The following is a 25,490-nucleotide window of genomic DNA, read 5'->3' as shown; positions in this document are numbered from 1 at the left end:
GATTTTAATGGGAACCTGTCACCACTGTTTCAAAAAAAAATTAATCTGAGACAGGTTCCCATAGAGCCCTTAAGTCCTAAGGGCTCCTCTTTTTTCAACTTATACCAGTGATGCTCAGAAAAGCTGAAAATTAAGTTTTATTCTCTACCTGGTAACTAGGCAGAGAACCCAGCGAGTCAAGTTGGGCGGGTCACCTCGGCTTGAATCCACGGCCTTCCTCTCTCCACGTCAGCGAGCAAATGCCTCCATCTTTTGTTTCCTACTCCCCCTGGCCGAGTTCCCGTAGTGGCCAGATACCACACAAAATGAATTTTGACATCCAACGCCATACTCTGTGTTGATCATGGACCCATGGTGGATGTTCCTTTAATGTATCCTACCCAACAGCGTGGAGCCCCGCACATTGGTAGGATGCAAGTCCCCCAGGCTGGCTGTTAAAATAATAGTCTTGTTAGGGAACCTGAGAAGAGGGAATGAAGACTGGCTTCCACCCCATCTAACCATTTTCCTCTTGGTCCTCTTGGCCATATTTTTGTCCATGCAGTGCCATATTACACCAAGAGGAGGAGGTTAGCATTGGGGCCCCAAGACTTTGCTTAGGGTCCACTACATGCCAAATCTGCTCCTGTAGGTGGTGGCCCCTAGCTATACAATACCAAAATGTAGCGCCAGAAGAACATCTTGACATCTTGGAGAACTCAACTCAGGCAGCAGAAAGTTCATCCCTGTATCTGTAGTAACACCTTCATAAGACTAGCCTTGATATCAGTTACAAAGGAAACTTTTAGCTATAACTTTAAAGAATCAGATAATCACTATGTCCTAAATCAGCCATAGAGGCGGAACTTCTTCCAGGTCCATCTGGTAATAAGTTACTCGATCCAACTCTTGTTTTTGCCTGTTCCAGGAAGTGATGGTCAAACAAACCCTCCCATGAACCCTCATTACATCATTGTTGTCTCGTTTCCAATGTGTCCTGGTCTAATATTTAGTGTTAAGTAACGGCTTGTTCTTCTCGGTAGACCCTAATAGTCACTTTGCCAGTGTCCATAGTAGAGTTTTTTCCACTGACGTAGCTGTATTCATCCTATAGAACAGCACATATGTGCTCATCTATCTCCCTCCTCTCTATAGGAAGAGGAGAAGAAAGGATCTGTCCAAGATAAAAGGGCGCCATGTTTACCCAGCACTCAGCGCTCATTAGACCTCATCCTGCCGTACGTTACAGAAGCCATTATCTGGCCCCTAGCAACCTGCCCAAGGAACACAAAAACCTCTGTGCTCAATATTGGTTTCCTGGTACCTCAGATCAATAGCAACTATTTATAACCACCTTATTGGTCAAATAAAAAGAAATAAATTATATTGTCTAAAAATAGGTCTGGATATCCAAGCGATCAAATAGTCATTCAGTCAATTCAGATTGGAATTAGATGGCCCTGCAGGGATCAGACATTCTGCCATTTGGCTCTACTTCCGTCTTGGCTGTGCCGATGGGACTGTATGTTCCTCTTCATGTTTTTTGTTCCGTTAATTATCAGACTCAATAAACCAAAAATAGTCGGGTTTGTATCTACAGGTTGACTTGGGCCTTTATCTTCTGACCCGTAGTTATTCGATGACCTAAAATCCCACCAATAACTGGTCTGAAAGGTTTGTTGTTTTATCCTATTGACCCGATAATTGTAGACTTATCTACATTTACATTTCTTTACCACATGGAGTTGGCATACATGTCTGGAAGTTAAGGTCCATCCAATTTTGGTCTGGAGAACCATGGGTCCATCAAATATAATAATGCTGTGTTTCCACCCTCCATCAATAATGGACCTGTGCATCTCCATGTACGATGTTTCATCAATAAAGTCTGATAATTCATATTTGTGAATTGTCCAATAAAAAATAGATGACTCCTCCATAATTACCCCTAAATGATTCATGGAACTTTGAGGGCAACTATTATATTTCTGAAGCCTGAACCCAACGATGGAACCTATTATTCTGGTATGCTGGTGGAGCAACCCAACACTTTATCCATTCACCAGAAGTGAAAGGAAACTGGTAAGAAGTTTGGTAACTATACACTACCACTCAAAAGTTTGACCCAGACAATTTTGTGTTTTCCATGCAAACTAAATTTTTTATATTTCAAATGAGTTGCAACTTGAATACAAAATATAGTCCAGTGATTGATAAGGTTTAAAAATGTTTTCATTTTCATCAGAGAATTCTCCGTTACTGGAGTGATAACATTGCAGTCCTTTGGCCTCTAGCTGGTAATTTGCTAAAGGTAATCTGGCATAATTTCACCCCGTGCTTCCAGAAGCTCCTCCCACAAGTTGGATCGACTTGGTGGGCACTTTTTGCGTACCATACGGTCAAGTTGCACCTACAACAGCTCAATGCTGATGAGATTTGGTGACTGGGCCGCTCCATTAACGATAGATACCAGCTGCTGCTTCCCTAAATAGTTCCTGCATAATTTGGAGGGGTCATTGTCCTGTTGTAGGATGAAATTGGGTCCAATCAAGCCCTGTCCACAGGGTATGGCATGGCGTGCAAAATGTAGTGATAGCCTTCCTTATTAAATCTTACACTTTAACAGTACCAAATCCACTCCAGACCATCACATGACCTCCACCATCACATGACCTCGCCATGCTTGACAGATGGCATCTTTTCTGTTGTTCTGCGTCTCACAAAAGTTCTTCTGTGTAATCCAAACACCTCAAACTTAGATAACACTTTTTTCTTGTTTTCTTTCTCAAATATGGCTTTTTCTTTGCCACTCTGCCCTGAATACAGCATCCTGGGGTCGCCTCTTCATTGTAGGGGTTGACACTGGTGTTTTGGGGTTGCTATCTAATAAAGTTGCCACTTGAGGACCTGTGAGGGGTCGGTCTCTCAAACTTGAGGCTCTAATGTACTTGTCTTGTTGCTTAGTTGTGCTTCGGGGCCTCCCACTCTTCTCTTTGCTCTGGTTAGAGCCTGTTTGTGCTTTCCTCTGAAGGGAGAAGTACACACCGTTTTTCGCATGTACAATTTGTCACATGGAATGACCTTTATTTCTAAAAACAAGAATAGACTGTCGAGTTCCACATGAAAGTTCTTTTTCTGTGGCCATTGTAAGAGTTTCATAGAACAAATAAATGTGATGCTCCAGATTCTCAAGCAGCTCAAGGGAGGGTCAGTTTTATAGCTTCTATAATCAGCCAAACTGTTTTCAGATGTGCTAGCACATCTGAAAATTTGCCTATGTACACTTATGTAGATATTGCATTAAAAACCAGATGTTTGCAATTAAAATACTAATTTACCACATTAACAATGTATAGAGTGTATTTATGATTCATTTAATGTTAGCTTCATTGAAAAAAATGGGCTTTTCTTTCAAAAAATAAGGGAATTTCTAAGTGACCCCAAAGTTTTGAGCGGTAGTGTACATCTACATACTGCTGGAGTCGATATTACTATTCACATCAACATCAGTTCCACCAATGCCAGGTCACCTCCAGCATTATTGACTGGGGTCAAGATGTTCGTCTCTTAGGGCTGCTAATCATGCACACCATCCCCACCTCCCTCTCCCATGCTTGGAGCATGGAAGAGCTAGGTAATGCCACACGAGAGGTGTGAATTCATGCCTCTTGCTTCATGTCCCCTTTCTCAGCATGGGAGAGGGAGGTGCGGGGCCGTGCATAATCAGCTGCCCAAAGCACCGGACATCTTTCCCTGCACTCCGTGCTGTTAATTATAAGTTTCTTTTCTAGGTGATCCTGGAGTGTCAAGCTTATCGATGGACAGCACAGGGATCAAGGGGAAGAGGAGCGGAGGTGAGTATTCGTAGCATTTTTTTGTTTTTTTTTAGTGGTTGATTTCCTTTAAAATTCTCATTCAGTCTAATCTGTAACAGTGTGCCAGAGGCAGACTTGTACAGATCACCAATATAGTCACAATATACAGTAGAATGGACCAGATATATTTTAGTATCTGAGTCAGTTTTCATAAAAAAGTGTTGTTTGAGCTCGCACATGTATTTATTATGTGTTTCACGGTTGCATTTTGTTCATCACTTTTGAAAACTATACACCTAAAGGGGCGTGGTAGTGTTTATTTGCTGTTTGAGACACATTTAGGTCTAGAATCTGATCCAATTGTGTCACACAGTGTAGATTGAAATTGTACCATGAAAAAAAAGGGCAACTGTGAGCACATGCTGAAAAGACTAAATTAATTAACAGCGTGCAACACTATTAAATAATGTGGCACAGAGTGCACATTACTGAGGCAAACTGCGAAAAGCAGATTGCACCAGTTTTCATACATCTGGGCCATTTTATGATCACTTTTTTGTCAGAAATAATGTAATCTCCATTGATCATCATTTGATGTATTTTTTAAAAGGGATGCAGCATTTGGGTACACCTGACTGATTAAGAAAGGTACCCCTTTACTGGTTAAAATGGGTGATCTGTGCCTTTAACATGTGTTCTCACCCCTCCCCTGTTTCTTTCCTCCCCACCTACAGGACGTGGGGGTTTATATGGCTGATCAATCAATGTTATCTTCTTCTTTGAGGCGACACTCAAGCCATCCCTCCCTCCCTATGTAATGAAGATGTTATATTTTTTTGTAATGTTTTTCTTTTGTATTTCATAGTTAATTTCAAGTTACAGCAGGCAGAATGGTGGAAGATTGAGATGGTGGTTACTCGGCTGGCTGGCTTGCCAGCTGGGCATATGGCTTCCAGGGCTCAAAAATGTGTAATTCTATTCCAAGTGCCTAGTGATTGGATTTTACGGTTTAATAAATAAAAAATAAAGCTGTGATCTAATTTTCTACCCAGCAAGAAGCCTCTGTCATATTTAGGAAATTACTTATACTGTTAAAGTTTACTGATATTTGTGTTACGGTTAATTTATTGAAGTTCCCTAACAGGTGGTTTACATGCGGTGTTCTGTCGCAAGCCCTCCAGTCTGCCACTAGAACAGTGTGCTACAAAATTACCAAAGTATTAACATAAACCTTTATTTTACAAAAAACGAGCAATAACGATCACAGAGAACTATTATAATGACATTTTCTGAAGGTCCCACCAGTCACCAATCAGTAGGGAGTGCACAGGACCTCAGCACCGGCCACAGGACATCACTAGTCTGTCATGCGGTTCTGCTGAGATTCTGCTCTTCTTCCAGTCTCTTCCACAGTTTTGTGACTGTTGTGGGTTTCTTGGCCAGAACTTTGTCACCAAGGACTTCCCAGAAGTTTCTTATTGGGTTTAGATCAGGATTGCTGTGAGCTGTGGACAGCTGCTTTGCAAGTTTTGCCGTGTGACAGGGGACATTGTCTTGCATGAATATTGCTGGCTGATTGAGTGATAAATGAAAGGAAGGAACCATGGGACACATTTTCTAAGACTAGTGCAAACTGCAAAGTGAGCCAGATTCAAGATTTCTGGCACCAGTTCATGAAAGTTGCCCTCACTGCACTGCCCCGTAGCTGTATGAGAAGTCAAACATTCCCCAAATCATGACACTTCCTCCACCACTTTTCACTGACTACTTTACACACTTTGGTTTCAGTCTTTCCACAGTTTGTTGATGAGCATAATGTTTCCCATCAGATACAAATAAATTAAACTTGCTTTCATCACTTAAATGAACTGTGGACACTTCTCCTCAGTCCACACATGATCCTCAGCAAAGGTGAGCCTATTCTTTTGATTCTTTCTGCTAATGAGGGGTTTGGTCAGTGCAAAGTGGGATTTCAATCCAAATGCTCTTAAACGTTGAGACTCTGAATGAGTAGACAGATCCTTACCCTGTTCAGTGCTGAACTGATGAACAATTCCAGCTGTAGTGATGAAACAATTACCCATGGAGATTATGTGCATTATCCTGTCCTTTTTCTTGAAATTTTAAGTGACCAACTTCTCTTGCTATGGCTGATTGGGTCAACCCTATGGCCTTCATTTGGACAAACTGCTACCAGAGGGTTTCATTCACTTTGGAACGGCACAAAATGTTGTCAATGTAGACTGGTAAGTTAGTTGCAAGTTATATAGGGTTTGGCAGATAATTAAGGAAATTAGCTCCAGGTACAGGATTAACACCAATAACTTGCAGGTATCTGAGAGTCTTCTCTTATTCTGATCAGAGTCTTTTACAATGATCTCATTTACATTTTTATTCTGTTCTTTAGAATATGTACAATTTATCAAATAAGCTTAAAATACTGATATATTATTCATGTTAGGATATAGTCACATAGGACACACAATAACCTGGACATTTAAGAAATTGTGGGGCAGATTTACTTACCCGGTCCATTCGCGATCCAGCGGCGCGTTCTCTGCGGTGGATTCGGGTCTTCCGGCGATTCACTAAGGCAGTTCCTCCGACGTCCACCAGGTGTCGCTGCTGCGCTGAAGTCTGCCGAGGCCCGCCGGAGTGCACGATCCTATACTTGGTCAAGGTAAGTGCGTGTCCAGCGACACTTTTTTTTAAAAAATGCGGCGGTTTTTCAGAATCCGTCGGGTTTTCATTCGGCCACGCCCCCCCAATTTCCGTCGCGTGCATGCTGGCGCCGGTGCGCCACAATCCGATCGCGTGCGCCAAAATACCGGGGCAATACAGGGAAAATCGGTGCAAATCGCAAAAATTCGCGTAACCCGCCGGTAAAGTGCGATTCGGGCCCTTAGTAAATGACCCCCTGTGAGTTATCTAATTTTGCTTTCCAGTGTACTGCAGTGCAGTTTACATGTATGAGTGATCAGATCCCCTAAGGCTAAAATACCTTAGGATGCCTAAAAAAAATAAATTTGAATAAAAGTGATTAAAAGGTTCTATAAATCCCAAAATATATCTATATCTATGAAAATGTCAGTCTGTCCTGCAAAAAATGACGCCTCAGGGTGATGCCACACGTGGCGTTTTTAGGCCGTTTTTAAGTATGCATTTTTGGTCCAGTTAAAAACACATGCGTTTACTATGTGTTTGGCTGCTCACAACCGGTTTATCTATTAAGATAATTGGGAAAAACGGACAAAAACTGATGTGTTTTTAAACGGACTGAAAACGCATGCTTAAAAACAGACCAAAAAACTCCATGTGTGGCATCACCCTTAGGCCACATTCACACTTTCACTTGGGGGACGTATATACGGCCGGTATACGTCCCCATAGACGGCAATGAGCGGTACCGTACCGCTACGTACTATCTTTTCCCTTATTACGGCGCTGTGTGCCAGGCCGGATTAAAGGAGGGGCTCCCGGGACTCGAGCCCCGGGGCCCCCACCACTTTCACTTTTAAAGGGGCCCCCACCAGCTTCTGACAGTCAGGGACTCTGTGTGCAATGTGCATGGGGTGGCAGTCTATATTCTAAAGGGGGATGGTGGCTTTATACTACAGGGAGCTGGCTTTATACTACAGGGGGCTGGCAGGTTATACACTACAGAGGCTGGCAGGCTATATACTACAGGGGCTGGTAGGCTATATACTACAGAGGGCTGCAGGCTATATACTATAGGGGGGTGTAGGCTATATACTATAGGGGCTGGCAAGTTATATACTACAGGGGGCTGCAAGCTATATATGATAGGGGTTGGCAGGCTATATAAAACAGGGGGCTGGCTGGCTATATACTACAGGGGGCTGGCAGGCTATATACTACAGGGGGCTGGCAGGCTATATACTACAGGGGCTGGCTGGCTATATACTTCCAAAAACATTGTTGGAAGGACCCCCCACCAGTTTGCGCCCAGGGTTCCCCACCACCCTTAATCCGGCCCTGCTGTGCGCCATACATCCCTATGGAGAGGGGCTGGGATGAGCAGCGCTCACCTCCCCCTCATCTCCCCGCGCCGTCGTGTGCCTGCCGTGCTACGGTATGGCTGGCAACAGCAGTGTGCTTGTAGCCTTACCCAGGAATGTACACAGAAGTATTAAAAAGTTATAGGTGTCAGAATATGGTGATACAGGGACATGTTTACTGTCTGTCGGTGATCAGCTGGGAATGAATTAGGTCCCTGAGCACGGGATCTACTAGATCTGTATATAACGAATCTTACATTCGGACACATTCTCTTCTTTGTTTCATCCTTACGGTTACATGATACATATGATCCACAGCCTCATTCCGGGAGAATCAGGTTATTGGTCACTAGATGGCAGCATTTAACCAACAGCCGGTCACAGACCTGCCATCACAGCCGCAGAAGGACTGTAGGGATTAACAAACCCAAACCTATAATATGGTGCTTGACCTTTGTGCCTACATGTTATCTATTTTAACAAACAACTGGGAAACAAATTATGGAAATGTGGGAAGGCCACAGCATTTATTAACAAACCTTTAAATAATTAAATAACATAAATTAAAACATTTAAGAACTTGCACGGCCCTCTTGCGTTCTTCTGAAACTTATGGACCAACTTCGCCCGAAATGGCGGCTGCGGCCCTGCAGCCGTCATGTGGGCATCTTCAAACGCCTTAGGGCCTGTGAAAACATCCGCCTTTTGCTGTGACAACTGTGGAAAAACAGAAGGAAACAGCCAGAACCGAAGAAAGTAGAAACTGAAAATAACCAAATCAGAGGGCAGGGTGGGAGGGTGACTTCTCGCCTCTTCGGTCCAGGGGGCAGAAGGAAAGAGGCCCCCCCCCCACCCGCCCTTACCCGCCCCCAAACACCACCTCCTGTGACCTCACACAGGAGGAGTAAAAGGCCAAGCCCAAAAACTTCCGGAAAGCTCCAAACCACCCCCTACAGTCCTCCGCCCCTTCTCTAGTTGCTTTGGGGCTTATTAGTTTCGGAAATTTTCGTTTGCAACTTTTTACCTCTAGGAAAGCTCCCAGTGTGTTTTCAGGCTAATTCTAGGATGAATTGTCTGTTCACATAAAGAACTTTAAGAAATGGGAAAGATAAATCTGCTGATACAAAGATGTAGATGTTTCAAAAGGAGACGGTTGGCTATTTGATCATCCAACCTACAAAGATCCCAACTTTCAAAGAAGCTAAAAATGAACAAATTTCTGCCTCTGTCGTCCATTGCGATGCACGACATGTGGGTGCCATAAGGGTGCACCTAGCAGGTGCGGTCACAGGGTGAATGGTGACCCAGGATCTGATGGCCACCATTACATTAGGACAGCTCCTGGCTGGCATCGGGATGATTGACATGTGGAGGCCTAGAAGGATTTCTATTGTGCCACCAAGTAATAAGATCATTGCTCCCTACAATGATATCGACAAGACGATAAAATGGGACTTCTTTCTGCCAGATTTTTGAGGTCCATTTTTGAAGCAAAACCTGGGACCATCAAAGGATATTTAGGATCTCCAACCATGGTTCCTTATTCATTATCATGAGCTGTGCCCACCTCTGATCGATAGGTGACCTAAGACTTATGGTGCCCTATGGCTCATTGTGCTGCCCAGTAATCACTTGATGCCCTGTATATATGATGTTCCTTTCACATTAGGCAGGTGGGATTGAAGGGGTTAAAGAGACAAGACCCTGGCACCACCTCTGAGTGCCCTTCTTAAAAGTCAGAGCGTCCAATCAATATTTAGTAACTTAACGCAGTCAGGATGGTTTAATAATAATGAGTGATGTATGTAACCTGACAAATGGGCACCGACGAGGAGAAACCGGACCTGTGTCCATCCACTCAACATGCCGACAAATTAGATTTGATGGATTACTTAGGTCTGAGAGACACCCCTTCACTGCCGTGACGTATGGAGTACCCATATAGGAACTGGCAATAATATCAGACCTAGTATATATAGTATATAGTGGACACCCCTTCACTGCCGTGGTGTATGGCGTACCCATATAGGAACTGGCAGTAATATCAGACCTGGTATATATATAGTATATAGTGGACACCCCTTCACTGCCGTGACGTATGGAGTACCCATATAGGAACTGGCAGTGATATAAAACCTGGTATATATAGTATATAGTGGACACCCCTTCACTGCCGTGGTGTATGGAGTACCCATATAGGAACTGGCAGTGATATAAAACCTGGTATATAAAGTATATAGTGGACACCCCTTCACTGCCGTGGTGTATGGAGTACCCATATAGGAACTTGCTGTAATATCAGACCTGGTATATATAGTATATAGTGGACACCCCTTCACTGCCGTGGTGTATGGAGTACCCATATAGGAACTTGCAGTAATATCAGACCTGGTATATATAGGGCCACATTTATCACTTTTGTGCGCCTAAGTGTAGTAGTTGCGCCTAAATTCGGGCGCACTGTTTTGCCAGAATCATCACAAGCTACAACCATCTGTGATAAGTATATTTTCTGCCTCTTATTAATCACTTTACTTTAACACAGTTTAGGCGCAGTTTAGGCGCAGTTTAGGCACAATGTTAGATTCGGGCAGTTACATGTGATCCTGCTACAAGCTCCTCTCTGCTTCTCCCACAGCCCAGAATGAAGATAACACTCACAGCAGCACCCAGGTGTGTGACACCCAGTGACCTCCTCAGCAGGGGCTTCTCCTGGAGGGGATCCCCCAGTGCTGGTCTCCTGCTGCACCCCTGTAATTCTGCACAGTATCCCCCTCAGACACTGTGCAGAATTACATGGGGGACACTTGTTTGTAGTATCTGCAACATTCTGCAAACTTGTGCAAAGTTCTCTTGCTCTTGCTGTGAGCTCAGCGTTTTGCAGATTGTTTTGTAAATAGAAGGTGATGAACTGTAAATAGAGTCTGCAGCTCCTGTCTGTAATGTATCTAATGTATCTATTATATGTACCAGTGTCTGGCTGAGCTCTGCTGCTAGAAATGAGCTCTTCTGCACAGGGGCTAAGTGCTTTCTTCTCAGATAACGCCACCTTCGGGCTGGAGTGTTTTTGCGCCCGTTTTTGCGCCTAAATGCAAAAGTCGCACGTGATGAATATCATTAGGCAGCACAACTACACCATTCAATCTTATCATTGCACCCAGGGGCGTAACTACAGGGGTAGCATCCATAGCAGCTGCTATGGGGCCCACAGCATCAGGGGTTTTTTATGTGATTATGCTGTATTTGTTATGTGTATATGCTGTATGTCTGTATATATGGTATGTATGCACTGTATGTATATTTTTTAAGCATTTAGTGGGGCCCCATTCAGAAGTTATCTATAGGGCCCTGCCTCTCCTAGTTACACCACTGCACCCAATCATAAATAAATCTTATGACGGTCTGCAGTAAAATAATAATCATAATCTGTCCCCTCATATTTGGAGTGATTGCTTCTCTAGAAGCAATCACTCTTATTAGATGTATTTGTGTGCTGCTGCAGCACATCTTGCCATCCAGTTCCCATTTCTGACGCATCATAAGAAACAAAAAAGAAGTCCTTTAAGGCGTCCACCCCCCTCATCCGGCTCTATAAACCTGCCACCCCGGCCCAGTGACAAATGGGACATCAGTACTTGGTATATGGGGACAGAGGAGCCATGATGGGGGGCATAAATCTCTGACTCATAGATTAGGGATTAATGGTGATGTAAGTGAGACTAAGCACTCGGGGGGCAGAATACTGAGGTGAGCGCCATTCATCTCCTGCCAGCACAGTTATTAGGCCGTGATTTGTGGCAGGACTGAAGCTTGGAGGACAGTGAGGTGGATGGACCTCCGGGGTGCCATAGAAGTCCCCTGGATTGGAGGGGTCCTGCTCCCTATGATTTATGGGCAGGATAGAAGGCCACAGCTGCCGTTTTAGCTGAGCTGCGTTACTTTCCTCCAGTGACTCCAGGTTCTCTTCCGTACTACGTGGCGGCCACTGGGGACCCAGAGAACATAATGGGAACAATTTATCCCTGTAGAGATCTGTCAATGAAGTGTATTTAGAGTCTGCAGACACAAGGAGATCCGATTCTGAAGCGCCAGCAGTCTGCAGGTTCTGGGCTCATCACAGAGAGTGGACTGCGAGAAGAAAGTTTGCAGGAACTTTTTTTAGTGCGATGTGTATAACTAGGAACTTACAGAGTGTATGTACAGGGCGTGCACCTCTATACAATGTCACCTGGAATATCACAGGGGATAATGCAGTGTCAGTATAATGATCACTGTGAGCATGATTCCTGTGTACTGTGTGTAATATCCCTATACTGTGACATCACTGTGTGTAATATCCCTGTACTGTGACATCACTGTTTGTATTATCCCTGTACTGTGACATCACTGTGTGTATTACCCCTGTACTGTGACATCACTGTGTGTAATATTCCCATACTGTGACATCACTGTGTGCATTATCTCTGTACTGTAACATCACTGTGTGTATTACCTCTGTACTGTGACATCACTGTGTGTATTATCCCTATACTGTAACATCACTGTGTATTATCTCTGTACTGTAACATCACTGTGTGCAATATCCCTATACTGTGACATCACTGTGTGTATTATCCTGTACTGTGACATCACTGTGTGTATTATCTCTTTACTGTGACATCTCTGTGTGTATTATCCCTGTACTGTGACATCACTGTGTTTATTATCCTGTACTGTGGCATCACTGTGTGTATTATCCTGCACTGTGGCATCACTGTGTGTATTATCCTGTACTGTGACATCACTGTGTGTATTATCTCTGTACTGTGACATCACTGTGTGTATTATCCCTGTACTGTGACATCACTGTTTGTATTATCCCTGTACTGTGACATCACTGTGTGTATTACCCCTGTACTGTGACATCACTGTGTGTAATATCCCCATACTGTGACATCACTGTGTGCATTATCTCTGTACTGTAACATCACTGTGTGTATTACCTCTGTACTGTGACATCACTGTGTGTATTATCCCTATACTGTAACATCACTGTGTATTATCTCTGTACTGTAACATCACTGTGTGCAATATCCCTATACTGTGACATCACTGTGTGTATTATCCTGTACTGTGACATCACTGTGTGTATTATCCCTGTAATGTGACATCACTGTGTGTATTATCTCTTTACTGTGACATCACTGTGTGTATTATCCCTGTACTGTGACATCACTGTGTTTATTATCCTGTACTGTGGCATCACTGTGTGTATTATCTCTTTACTGTGACATCGCTGTGTGTATTATCCCTGTACTGTGATATCACTGTGTGTATTATCCCTGGACTGTGACATCACTGTCTGTATTATCCCTGTACTGTGACATCACTGTGTGTATTATGCCTGTACTGTGACATCACTGTGTGTATTATCCCTGTACTGTGACATCACTGTGTGTATTATCTCTGTACTGTGACATCACTGTGTGTATTATCCCTGTACTGTGACATCACTGTGTGTATTATCTCTGTACTGTGACATCACTGTGTGTATTATCCCTGTACTGTGGCATCACTGTGTGTATTATCCTGTACTGTGACATCACTGTGTGTAATATCCCTATACTGTGACATCACTGTGTGTATTATCTCTTTACTGTGACATCACTGTGTGTATTATCTCTGTACTGTGACATCACTGTGTATTATCTATTTACTGTGACATCACTGTGTATTATCCCTGTACTATGACATCACTATGTGTATTATCCCTGTACTGTGACATCACTGTGTATTATTCCTGTACTGTGACATCACTCTGTGTATTATCCATGTACTGTGACATCACTGTGTATAATCCCTGTACTGTGACATCACTGTGTGTATTATCCCTGTACTGTGACATCACTGTGTGTATTATCCCTGCACTGTGACATCACTTTGTGTATTATCCCTGTACTGTGACATCACAGTGTGTATTATCCCTGTACTGTGACATCACTATGTGTATTATCCTGTACTGTGACATCACTGTGTAATATTAGAATGCTCTTATCAGCGCTGGAACAATCCCACTATCTTATAATTAGGTTCTTTGGCCCATTATGGTTGTCATTCCCATGGCAGGAGAAACCCCCTCCCTGCTGTCCTGTTGTTCCCATCAAATAGAACCTTATGTGGTGACAGATCAGCCATAAATACTATCAAAAATATTATAAACTCACAACAAAACTTAAAGTAAAATAATATTTAATGATGTTACCATTGATTCCCCTGAGGACGGTCTATATCACCTGCTGTAAGTATGAGTGCTGGTCCCCTGAGGGCGGTCTATATCACCTGCTGTAAGTATGAGTGCTGGTCCCCTGAGGACGGCCTATATCACCTGCTGTAAGTATGAGTGCTGGTCCCCTGAGGGCGGTCTATATCACCTGCTGTAAGTATGAGTGCTGGTCCCCTGAGGACGGTCTATATCACCTGCTGTAAGTATGAGTGCTGGTCCCCTGAGGGCGGTCTATATCACCTGCTGTAAGTATGAGTGCTGGTCCCCTGAGGGCGGTCTATATCACCTGCTGTAAGTATGAGTGCTGGTCCCCTGAGGACGGTCTATATCACCTGCTGTAAGTATGAGTGCTGGTCCCCTGAGGGCGGCCTATATCACCTGCTGTAAGTATGAGTGCTGGTCCCCTGAGGACGGTCTATATCACCTGCTGTAAGTATGAGTGCTGGTCCCCTGAGGACGGTCTATATCACCTGCTGTAAGTATGAGTGCTGGTCCCCTGAGGGCGGCCTATATCACCTGCTGTAAGTATGAGTGCTGGTCCCCTGAGGGCGGTCTATATCACCTGCTGTAAGTATGAGTGCTGGTCCCCTGAGGACGGTCTATATCACCTGCTGTAAGTATGAGTGCTGGTCCCCTGAGGGCGGCCTATATCACCTGCTGTAAGTATGAGTGCCGGGCCCCTGAGGGCGGCCTATATCACCTGCTGTAAGTATGAGTGCTGGTCCCCTGAGGGCGGCCTATATCACCTGCTGTAAGTATGAGTGCTGGTCCCCTGAGGACGGCCTATATCACCTGCTGTAAGTATGAGTGCTGGTCCCCTGAGGGCGGCCTATATCACCTGCTGTAAGTATGAGTGCTGGTCCCCTGAGGGCGGCCTATATCACCTGCTGTAAGTATGAGTGCTGGTCCCCTGAGGACGGTCTATATCACCTGCTGTAAGTATGAGTGCTGGTCCCCTGAGGGCGGCCTATATCACCTGCTGTAAGTATGAGTGCTGGTCCCCTGAGGACGGTCTATATCACCTGCTGTAAGTATGAGTGCTGGTCCCCTGAGGGCGGCCTATATCACCTGCTGTAAGTATGAGTGCTGGTCCCCTGAGGACGGTCTATATCACCTGCTGTAAGTATGAGTGCTGGTCCCCTGAGGGCGGTCTATATCACCTGCTGTAAGTATGAGTGCTGGTCCCCTGAGGGCGGTCTATATCACCTGCTGTAAGTATGAGTGCTGGTCCCCTGAGGGCGGCCTATATCACCTGCTGTAAGTATGAGTGCTGGTCCCCTGAGGACGGTCTATATCACCTGCTGTAAGTATGAGTGCTGGTCCCCTGAGGGCGGCCTATATCACCTGCTGTAAGTATGAGTGCTGGTCCCCTGAGGGCGGCCTATATCACCTGCTGTAAGTATGAGTGCCGGGCCCCTGAGGGCGGCCTATATCACCTGCTGTAAGTATGAGTGCTGGTCCCCTGAGGGCGGCCTATATCACCTGCTGTAAGTATGAGTGCTGGTCCCCTGAGGGCGGCCTATATCACCTGCTGTAAGTATGAGTGCCGGGCCCCTGAGGGCGGCCTATATCACCTGCTGTAAGTATGAGTGCTGGTCCCCTGAGGACGGTCTATATCACCTGCTGTAAGTATGAGTGCTGGTCCCCTGAGGACGGCCTATATCACCTGCTGTAAGTATGAGTGCTGGTCCCCTGAGGACGGCCTATATCACCTGCTGTAAGTATGAGTGCCGGGCCCCTGAGGGCGGCCTATATCACCTGCTGTAAGTATGAGTGCTGGTCCCCTGAGGACGGCCTATATCACCTGCTGTAAGTATGAGTGCTGGTCCCCTGAGGGCGGCCTATATCACCTGCTGTAAGTATGAGTGCCGGGCCCCTGAGGGCGGCCTATATCACCTGCTGTAAGTATGAGTGCTGGTCCCCTGAGGGCGGTCTATATCACCTGCTGTAAGTATGAGTGCTGGTCCCCTGAGGGCGGTCTATATCACCTGCTGTAAGTATGAGTGCCGGGCCCCTGAGGGCGGCCTATATCACCTGCTGTAAGTATGAGTGCTGGTCCCCTGAGGGCGGCCTATATCACCTGCTGTAAGTATGAGTGCTGGTCCCCTGAGGACGGCCTATATCACCTGCTGTAAGTATGAGTGCTGGTCCCCTGAGGGCGGCCTATATCACCTGCTGTAAGTATGAGTGCTGGTCCCCTGAGGACGGTCTATATCACCTGCTGTAAGTATGAGTGCTGGTCCCCTGAGGGCGGCCTATATCACCTGCTGTAAGTATGAGTGCTGGTCCCCTGAGGGCGGCCTATATCACCTGCTGTAAGTATGAGTGCCGGGCCCCTGAGGGCGGCCTATATCACCTGCTGTAAGTATGAGTGCTGGTCCCCTGAGGGCGGCCTATATCACCTGCTGTAAGTATGAGTGCCGGTCCCCTGAGGGCGGCCTATATCACCTGCTGTAAGTATGAGTGCCGGGCCCCTGAGGGCGGCCTATATCACCTGCTGTAAGTATGAGTGCTGGTCCCCTGAGGACGGTCTATATCACCTGCTGTAAGTATGAGTGCTGGTCCCCTGAGGACGGCCTATATCACCTGCTGTAAGTATGAGTGCTGGTCCCCTGAGGGCGGCCTATATCACCTGCTGTAAGTATGAGTGCCGGGCCCCTGAGGGCGGCCTATATCACCTGCTGTAAGTATGAGTGCTGGTCCCCTGAGGGCGGTCTATATCACCTGCTGTAAGTATGAGTGCTGGTCCCCTGAGGACGGCCTATATCACCTGCTGTAAGTATGAGTGCCGGGCCCCTGAGGGCGGCCTATATCACCTGCTGTAAGTATGAGTGCTGGTCCCCTGAGGACGGCCTATATCACCTGCTGTAAGTATGAGTGCTGGTCCCCTGAGGGCGGCCTATATCACCTGCTGTAAGTATGAGTGCCGGGCCCCTGAGGGCGGCCTATATCACCTGCTGTAAGTATGAGTGCTGGTCCCCTGAGGACGGCCTATATCACCTGCTGTAAGTATGAGTGCTGGTCCCCTGAGGGCGGCCTATATCACCTGCTGTAAAGGTAAGTATTCCCGCTCCAGTGCTGACTCACTGCTGACTCATGTCATGGAGATGATATACAGACACTAGAGTTGGAGCAGGAGACCGTTCAGTTTTATATCTAAAAGGATTTTTTTTTGTATCTTAAAGGACCACTACAAAGTAAAAACCTTCCTCCATTAATTTCTGTTTTTATGTCAGTTTTTTAATATGCTCCAGTCAAAAGTGAGAATAATTCTGAATTAGGATGTATGACAACTGTCTGTTTGGTGGGGGTCTGAAGGATTATTTACATTGGGACCCTTAGACAGGTTAGAGAGCATGCCCACAACATTCTCCCATAGACCTCAATTGATGATGGTTACAGCTGCTCCGTTCCTAATCCCTGCACAGGTCACAGAGCATGCCCACAACATTCTCCCATAGAAGTCAACATGTGATGGTAACAGCCTTCTGGCTCCCCCTCCCTGCACAATGATCCCTGCACAATTCACAGAGCATGCCCACAACATTCACCCATAGAGGTCAATAGATGATGGTAACAGCAGCTCTGTTCCTTATCTCTGTACAATGACCCCTGCACAGGTCACAGAGCATGCCCACAACATTAATAATAATAATAATAATAATAAGTCTTTATTTATATAGCGCACACAGATTACGCAGCGCTGCACAAAGCATGTCAAAGTGGTCCCTGTCCCCATGGGGCTCACAATCTAAACAACCTAACAGTATGTTTTTGGAGTGTGGGAGGAAACCAGAGTACCCAGAGGAAACCCACGCAAACACGGAGAGAACATACAAACTCTTTGCAGATGTTGATTCTCCCATAGAAGTCTATAGGTGATGGTAACAGCAGCTCTGTTCCTAATCCCTGCACAATGACCCCTGCACAGGTCATAGAGCATGCCCACTACAATCTCTCATATATGATAGTCACAGCTCTCTTCTTCGCCCCTCTGCACAGGTCCCAAAAGAATCTCCAAAAGAAGTCAATGAACTATGGGCTATCCTGTCTATGGTCCATGCTGTAAAGCACATTCCTAAATGCTGTCAAGAGCAGCTCAGGTATAATGGCCGCCCCCTTTACCATGTACAGAAAATTCAATTAAAATAATCTAAATTCAGTAAGTAATTCAGAAAAAAACTGAAATATATAATATTTATCAGTATCTTATTTTAACTGGAAAAAAATATTCCAAATAATTCCATATAATTACAAACTAGTAGGACTTTTGTTTTATTTTATTCCCCTCTTTAATATAGTTTTGAAAAATGACTATTTAAGGGGTTTGGTCACAATTGTAAAAAAAGGATATTTTTTTTGCCAAAAAAAATAAAATAGCGCCCCCACTGTATGCAGGCTGCGTCTGGTATTACATGAAGACTATATATTTTAAAGATGGGGAGTTTTTAATTCCACAAACAGCCAAGAATTAGAGTACAGACTTATGCGGACAAAAGGTTTGTTGTCGTAACCTGGACAACCCCTTTAATACCTTTCACAATCAGGGGAATGAGGCTTTTGTGGACGCCATCACTGTGGGGACAGGTTTATAGCCCTGATGGGATCTGTGACCGGGTCCACTCTTTAGTCTTCCTTCCTACAGCTACACAAGAGGTTAAATCAATTTAGCCTTTAAGTGCTTTGACCTGGAGGAGGGTCGTATTGATTGAGTCTCATTTTGTCAGATTTCGGGATCTTCTTATTATCTATGTCATGTTATGGGTTTTTTCCCTGGCTTCAATAATGGGATGTGAATACTAGTAATGCGTCTCATCAGACTTTTTATTGGTTCTAATTCACATGAAATCAGATATTTTTACTGTTTTTCATGTTTCTTATGTAACCCGTTGGATCTTGTATATTGCCTGCAGTGTATATACCGCCATACTGTGCTCAAGGATTATTCACACGGCAGTAGAGAGGAGCTAAATTCTCAATAATTCAGTCCAACTGTTTCAAAAAATTCATCCTGGTCCAAATCGAATTCGTCCAAACTGGAAGTCGTGACTGACCTTCTCAGAATAGCCTGGTGTTTCGTCCTGACCCGTAGGCTCTCCAGAAGTAATCACCCTTCTGGAAGTCTCATTATTCCTGGGTGGACCAGGTCCTCCCACATACCTCACACCGTCCCAGATTCAGTGGGACAGTCCCAGATTTTGGGTTCTGTCTCACTAGTGGGAGGTAGGTTCGGGGACATTTACTGTATTGTTGTATCTTTGTGCCTCAGCTGCTACGTGTAAAGCCGGGAGGCGTGATGTGATGATGTCATCTGCCTGTCGGTTTCAGTTCTACAAAGAACAAGTGAGAAGGAGAGCTGCTGTGGGGGAACGGGGAAAGGTAAGTATCTGGTGTTTAGTATTTTTTTTTTACTAGCAATAACAAAAGAGGAGGACTATGAAGAGTGAATGCTGGGGGGTGACAGTATGAAGGTGAGCTTTTGGGGGGACACAATATCAAGGGGGCACTTATATAAGAGGGGCCACAATGTGAAGGGGAGACAGGGGACTGAGACTAAGGGTGGAATTATACTGTGGGGATGGAGCGAGGGGCAGTGCAGATCAGGTGTGGATCAGGGCAAAAAAATCTCCCTTTTTGCCACTCCAAAAGTTGGGAGGTACACTCCTGCTCCCAGACCTTCAGGACGCGCGCTGCCTGGTGGACACTGCCTGGGAGCTGCACCTTTAGTTCACCACCAGGAGCAACCGCAAGGCTCCAGGAGGGTGGTTACTTTTACTTCAGGACATAGCAGAAATTTTGCCTTAGCCAGGACAAAGCACCATGCCATGCCTGAAAGCGATTAGGGAGGTTAGTCAAGGCTTCCACAACCTCCTGGTCCCTGAACTTTAGCAACACGAATCGCTAGGAAATTCGGAATTGCTATTCTGTCTTGGTTCTGTCTTGATTTCTGCGCCTCACTATGATACATCAGGAGAGCCTCATTCCTGGTGCAGAGTTTCTGATTGGTTCATCAACATCTCCTGGTTATAACCAGCTAATTGTCTCTAGAGGACCTTACCGTTGGCTTCCTTGTTCCAAGTCATGTCTGTTTCTGCTTGTGTCCATGCTCATAGTCTGTCACGTTCCACCTTCAACATCTGTTCTTGTGCTAGTCACGTTATCACATCTGTATTTGGCCACCAACTAATCTCCAGTCTGGAGACCATGACTTGGGCATCCAACGATAGCCAGGTCAACGTCTTTGTAGGTTAGTGAAAGGATGATAACAAGAAGATCTCTTATATTCTACATCCCATGTCCAGAGCCAAAAAGTTGTGTTCTTAAGGATCTTAAAACCTTCTGCTCACCTTGTATGGAACCATCATTGTGGAGGCACGTTACCCATCTATGCCACGTATATAGCAATAGCATCCATAGCATACATAAAATAGAAGAAGGACCACCTCAATCTATCTTCTAAGGTGGTCCAAAGGTCTACCTGACCTTTGTTATATGACGTAAAGTATACAAAGATGATGACCACCAATGTCCATGAATTTCCTCAGCTTGTACAAGATACCTACAATATATTCCGGCATTGGACCCTGAACACACACAGAAGACGTCTAAGCGGCCATGTGTTTTTCATCAGTTCTCTTCTTGTGACCATAAATCAGGACCTGAGATAGGAGACTCACTATGGAAGGAGCTTCTGGCACTTTTACATTAAATTAAAGCAGATGAAGAGCCTGTGGGTGGATTCCCTTGTACCATGGAGCTGCACTACTTCACCGCGTCCTCCTGTCTTATCAATACGAGGCTCTTATGAGGGACACGGCGCTCCGAGCAGTCCCTATCTATTACGCGAGGTCAAGGTGAGCTAGAGCAGTCGGCCTTGATAACGCGGCTTATCGGAGAATTGTTTCATTATAAACCTTTTAAGAAGAAGAAGGCCTGAGCGTGTTTTCTGGAGATGTGGACCTCCAGGGATCTCAAGATGGCTCCGATATGTAAGAATTGGCCAGGAGCCATGGCTTGAGTTATGACTGACGCTTCTGTGGAGAGCTGGGTTATAGGCTATGGATCGGGACGGTATATCCAGTTACAATATTTTTTGAAGGACTACTAGTATCAGCGTACCTACCCTGAAAGATGGATGGGAAGGAAACAAAAAGTGGTGGAAAAAAACCGTAGGAGTCATAAATTCCACATCTTCAACGTTGGGCTCGGTGCAGGGGCTGTCAATGTCTGCGGAGCTGGGTGGCTCTGTGACCAACTAGGCTCAATTATCTGAATTGGAATGAGGTGCAATACCAGGCACAGCCTATGGTCGAGAGGGGGCGCTGTTTTGATAAGAAAAGAATTGTTTCCCCCTTTCTAATATGAAGGGGTGTTCCCATTTCAGCAAATTAATTATACTTTTTGTCTTATAAAAAGTTATACAACTTTTCAATATACTTTCTGTGTCAATTCCTCACGGTTTGCTACATCTCTGCTTGCTGCTCTTCTATAGAAAGCTTCTATATTTACTTCCAGTGAACAGAAATCTGACCATGGTCACACAGGTGCGCGGCTCGTTATAACACAAAGCTCCGGATACTCTGTATGATACTAACGAGCCGAGCACCTGTGTGACCATGCTCAGATTTCTGTTCACTGGAAGTAAACTTAGAAACTTTCTATAGAATGACAGCAAGCAGAGATCTAGAAAACTATGAGGAATTGATACAGAAAGTATATTGGAAAATTGTATAACTTTTTGTAATACAAACACTAACATTAATTTGCTGTAATGGGAATATCCCTTTAAGTACACTGCCTCAGCAATCTGTATCACACAGGACAGGGTTAGATACACAGCTCAGCACACAGTATCGCACATGATATGATTAGATACACAGCTCAGCACACAGTATCACACACGATAGGATTAGATACACAGCTCAGCAAACAGTATCACACATGTTAGGATTCGATACACAGCTCAGCAGACTGTATCACACAGGAGAGGATTAGATACACAGCTCAGCAGACAGTATCACACATGTTAGGATTCGATACACAGCTCAAGATGCAGTATCACACATGATAGGATTAGATACACAGCTCAGCACACAGTATCACACACGATAGGATTAGATACACAGCTCAGCAAACAGTATCACACATGTTAGGATTAGATACACAGCTCAGCAGTATCACACATGTTAGGATTCGATACACAGCTCAAGATGCAGTATCACACATGATAGGATTAGATACACAGGTAAGCAGGGATTCATTACACATGACAGGATTAGATACAAAGCTCAGCAGACAGTATCACACACAATAGGATTGGATACACTGCACAACAGACAGTATCACATACATTAGGATTAGATACACAGCTCAACAATCTGTATCACATAGGAGAGGGTTAGATACACAGCTCAGCACATAGTATCAGACAGGATAGAATTAGATACACAGGTCAGCATGTGGTATCACACATGATAGGATTAGATACACAGGTCAGCAGGCAGTATCCCACATGATAGGATTAGATACACAGCTCAGAATGTGGTATCACACATGATAGGATTAGATACACAGTTCAGCAGACAGTAACACACTTGGTAGAATTAGATACGCTGCACAGCAGGCAGTATCAGACACAAAAGGATTAGACACACTGCTCAGCAGACTGTATCACACATGATAGGATTAGATACACAGCTCAGCAGAATGTATCACACTTGATAGGATTAGATACACAGCTCAGCAGAATGTATCACACATGATGGGATTAGATACACAGCTCAGCAGAATGTATCACACTTGATAGGATTAGATACACAGCTCAGCAGAATGTATCACACATGATGGGATTAGATACACAGGTAAGCAGGTGGATCACACATGAAAGGATTAGATACACAGATCAGCCGGCAGTATCACACATGATAAGATTAAATACAAAGCTCAGCAGACGGTATCACACAAAATAGGGTTAGATACACAGCTCAGCAGACAGTATCCCACTTGGTAGAATTAGATACACTGCTCAGCAGACTGTATCACACATGATAGGATAAGATACACAGCTCAGCAAGTTGAATCACATGTGATAGGCTTAGATACACAGTTTAGCAGGTTGTATCACACATGATAGGATTAGATACACAGCTCAGTAGCCGGTGTCACACACAATAGGGTTAGATACACAGCTCAGCAGACAGTATGACACAGGGTAGTGGTGGATATATATGGTGCTGCGGTATGTATGGTGTGGGGTCCCCTGTTAGTGGGGGTATATATGGTGTGGGGTCCCCCTGGTGGCAGGGTATATATGGTGTGGGGTCCCCCTGGTGGCAGGGTATATATGGTGTTGGATCCTCTTAGTAGTGGGGGGTATATATGGTGTGGGGTCCCCTTGGTGGCAGGGTATATATGGTGTGGGGTCCCCCTGGTGCAGGGTATATATGGTGTGGTGGTCCCCCTGCTAGTGGGAGTATATATGGTGTGGGGTCCCCCTGGTTGCAGTGGTATATATGGTGTGGGGTCCCCCTGGTGGCAGGGTATATATGGTGTTGGATCCTCTTAGCAGTAGGGGATATATATGGTGTGGGGGTCCCCCTGCTAGTGGGAGTATATATGGTGTGGGGTCCCCCTGGTTGGGGTGGTATATATGGTGCGGGTCCCCCTGGTGGCAGGGGTATATATGGTGTGGGATCCCCCTGGTGGGGGGTATATATGGTGTGGGGTCCCCCTGGTGATGGTGCTATATAAGGTGTTGGGTCCCCCTGGCGACATGGGTATATATGGTGTGGGGTCACCCTGGTGGCAGGGAATATATGGTGTGGGGTCCCCCAGGTTGCGGTATATATTGTCCAGGGTCCTCCTGGTAGTGGGGTATATATGGTGTGGGGTCCCCCTGGTTGCGGTGGTATATATTGTCCAGGGTCCTCCTGGTAGTGGGGTATATATGGTGTGGGGTCCCCCTGGTTGCGGTGGTATATATTGTCCAGGGTCCTCCTGGTAGTGGGGTATATATGGTGTGGGGTCCCCCTGGTGGCAGGGTATATATGGTGTGGGGTCCCCCTGGTGGCAGGGTATATATGGTGTGGGGTCCCCCTGGTGGCAGGGGGTATTTATGGTGTAGGGTCCCCCTGGTGGCAGGGTATATATGGTGTGGGGTCCCCCTGGTGGCAGGGGGTATTTATGGTGTAGGGTCCCCCTGGTGGCAGGGTATATATGGTGTGAGGTCCCCCTGGTGGCAGGGGGTATTTATGGTGTAGGGTCCCCCTGGTGGCAGGGGGTATTTATGGTGTGGGGTCCCCCTGGTGGCAGGGTATATATGGTGTGGGGTCCCCCTGGTGGCAGGGTATATATGGTGTGGGGTCCCCCTGGTGGCAGGGTATATATGCTGTGAGGACATGTATGTATAACGTGCTGGCATTGTGTGGAGAGTCCGGGGGATGATGAGGGTTGTCCAGCCCCTCCCTATCCCATCTCTCCTGGTGCTTAGATGAGAGCAGCACGAGGAGGGGCAGGACATCACTTCTCCGCTCTCAGCTATGATCACCCAGCACCTCCTGGAAGATGGGGGCTCAGCTTAGAAGTCAGCGTCTAAGACCCCCTATGGATTCTTCCCTGATTGTGGCGGAGATGCTGGTGCGTCCCACCTCCTGGATCCTGGCTGCTCTGGTGGTCTTCCTTATGTCGGGTGTGGCGACCTCTTGCCCCGAGTACTGCAGGTGTTACGGGACCCTCATGCACTGCCTGGAGCCCAACACCATCAGCAACGTCTCCCTGATGAGAGATGTGGAGAACATCACAGAAGCGTAAGTACCACATAGAGGGAGACGGAGATTCTGGAGAAGTTTTCTTGCCCAACTTTGTTCTTGAGCATAAAAAATAAGTGACGGGGGAAGCGAAGAGACAGAAGCATAGAAGAACCAGATGGAATAATGTCAGACAGAACGTAGATAGTCCAATGTCTATCTACATCATATCTATCTATCTATCTATCTATCTATCTATCTATCTCATATCTATCTATCTATCTATCTATCTCATATCTATCTATCTATCTATCTATCTGATATCTATCTATCTATCTCCTATCTATCTATCATCTATCTATCTATCTATCTATATCCTATCTATTTATCTGTCTATTTATCTGTCTATCTATCTATCTCATATCTATCTCATATCTATCTCATATCTATCTATCTATCTCATATCTATCTCATATCTATCTATCTATCTATCTATCTATCTATCTATCTATCTCATATCTATCTATCTATCTATCTATCTATCTATCTATCTATCTCATATCTATCTATCTGTCTATCTATCTATCTATCTATCTATCTCATATCTATCTATCTATCTATCTATCTATCTATCTATCTATCTCATATCTATCTATCTATCTATCTATCT

General features: G+C 45.3%; 1 protein-coding gene across 1 annotated transcript in view; it reads left to right on the top strand.

Moving 5' to 3' along the window:
* The first annotated feature begins 24,574 nt into the window (after positions 1 to 24,574).
* The window catches only part of NTRK1 (neurotrophic receptor tyrosine kinase 1), an 83,009-nt gene continuing 82,093 nt past the window's right edge, over positions 24,575 to 25,490 (top strand). The window contains exon 1 of the mRNA XM_072115051.1: positions 24,575 to 24,880. Within this exon, the coding sequence (XP_071971152.1) occupies positions 24,639 to 24,880 (242 nt within the window). The 5' untranslated portion in view covers positions 24,575 to 24,638. The remainder of the gene's footprint in view (positions 24,881 to 25,490) is intronic.

Source organism: Engystomops pustulosus, chromosome 7 (genome assembly GCF_040894005.1).
Source record: "Engystomops pustulosus chromosome 7, aEngPut4.maternal, whole genome shotgun sequence".
In the NCBI taxonomy this organism is placed as follows: domain Eukaryota; kingdom Metazoa; phylum Chordata; class Amphibia; order Anura; family Leptodactylidae; genus Engystomops; species Engystomops pustulosus.
This window is presented reverse-complemented; position numbering and strand designations above follow the sequence as displayed.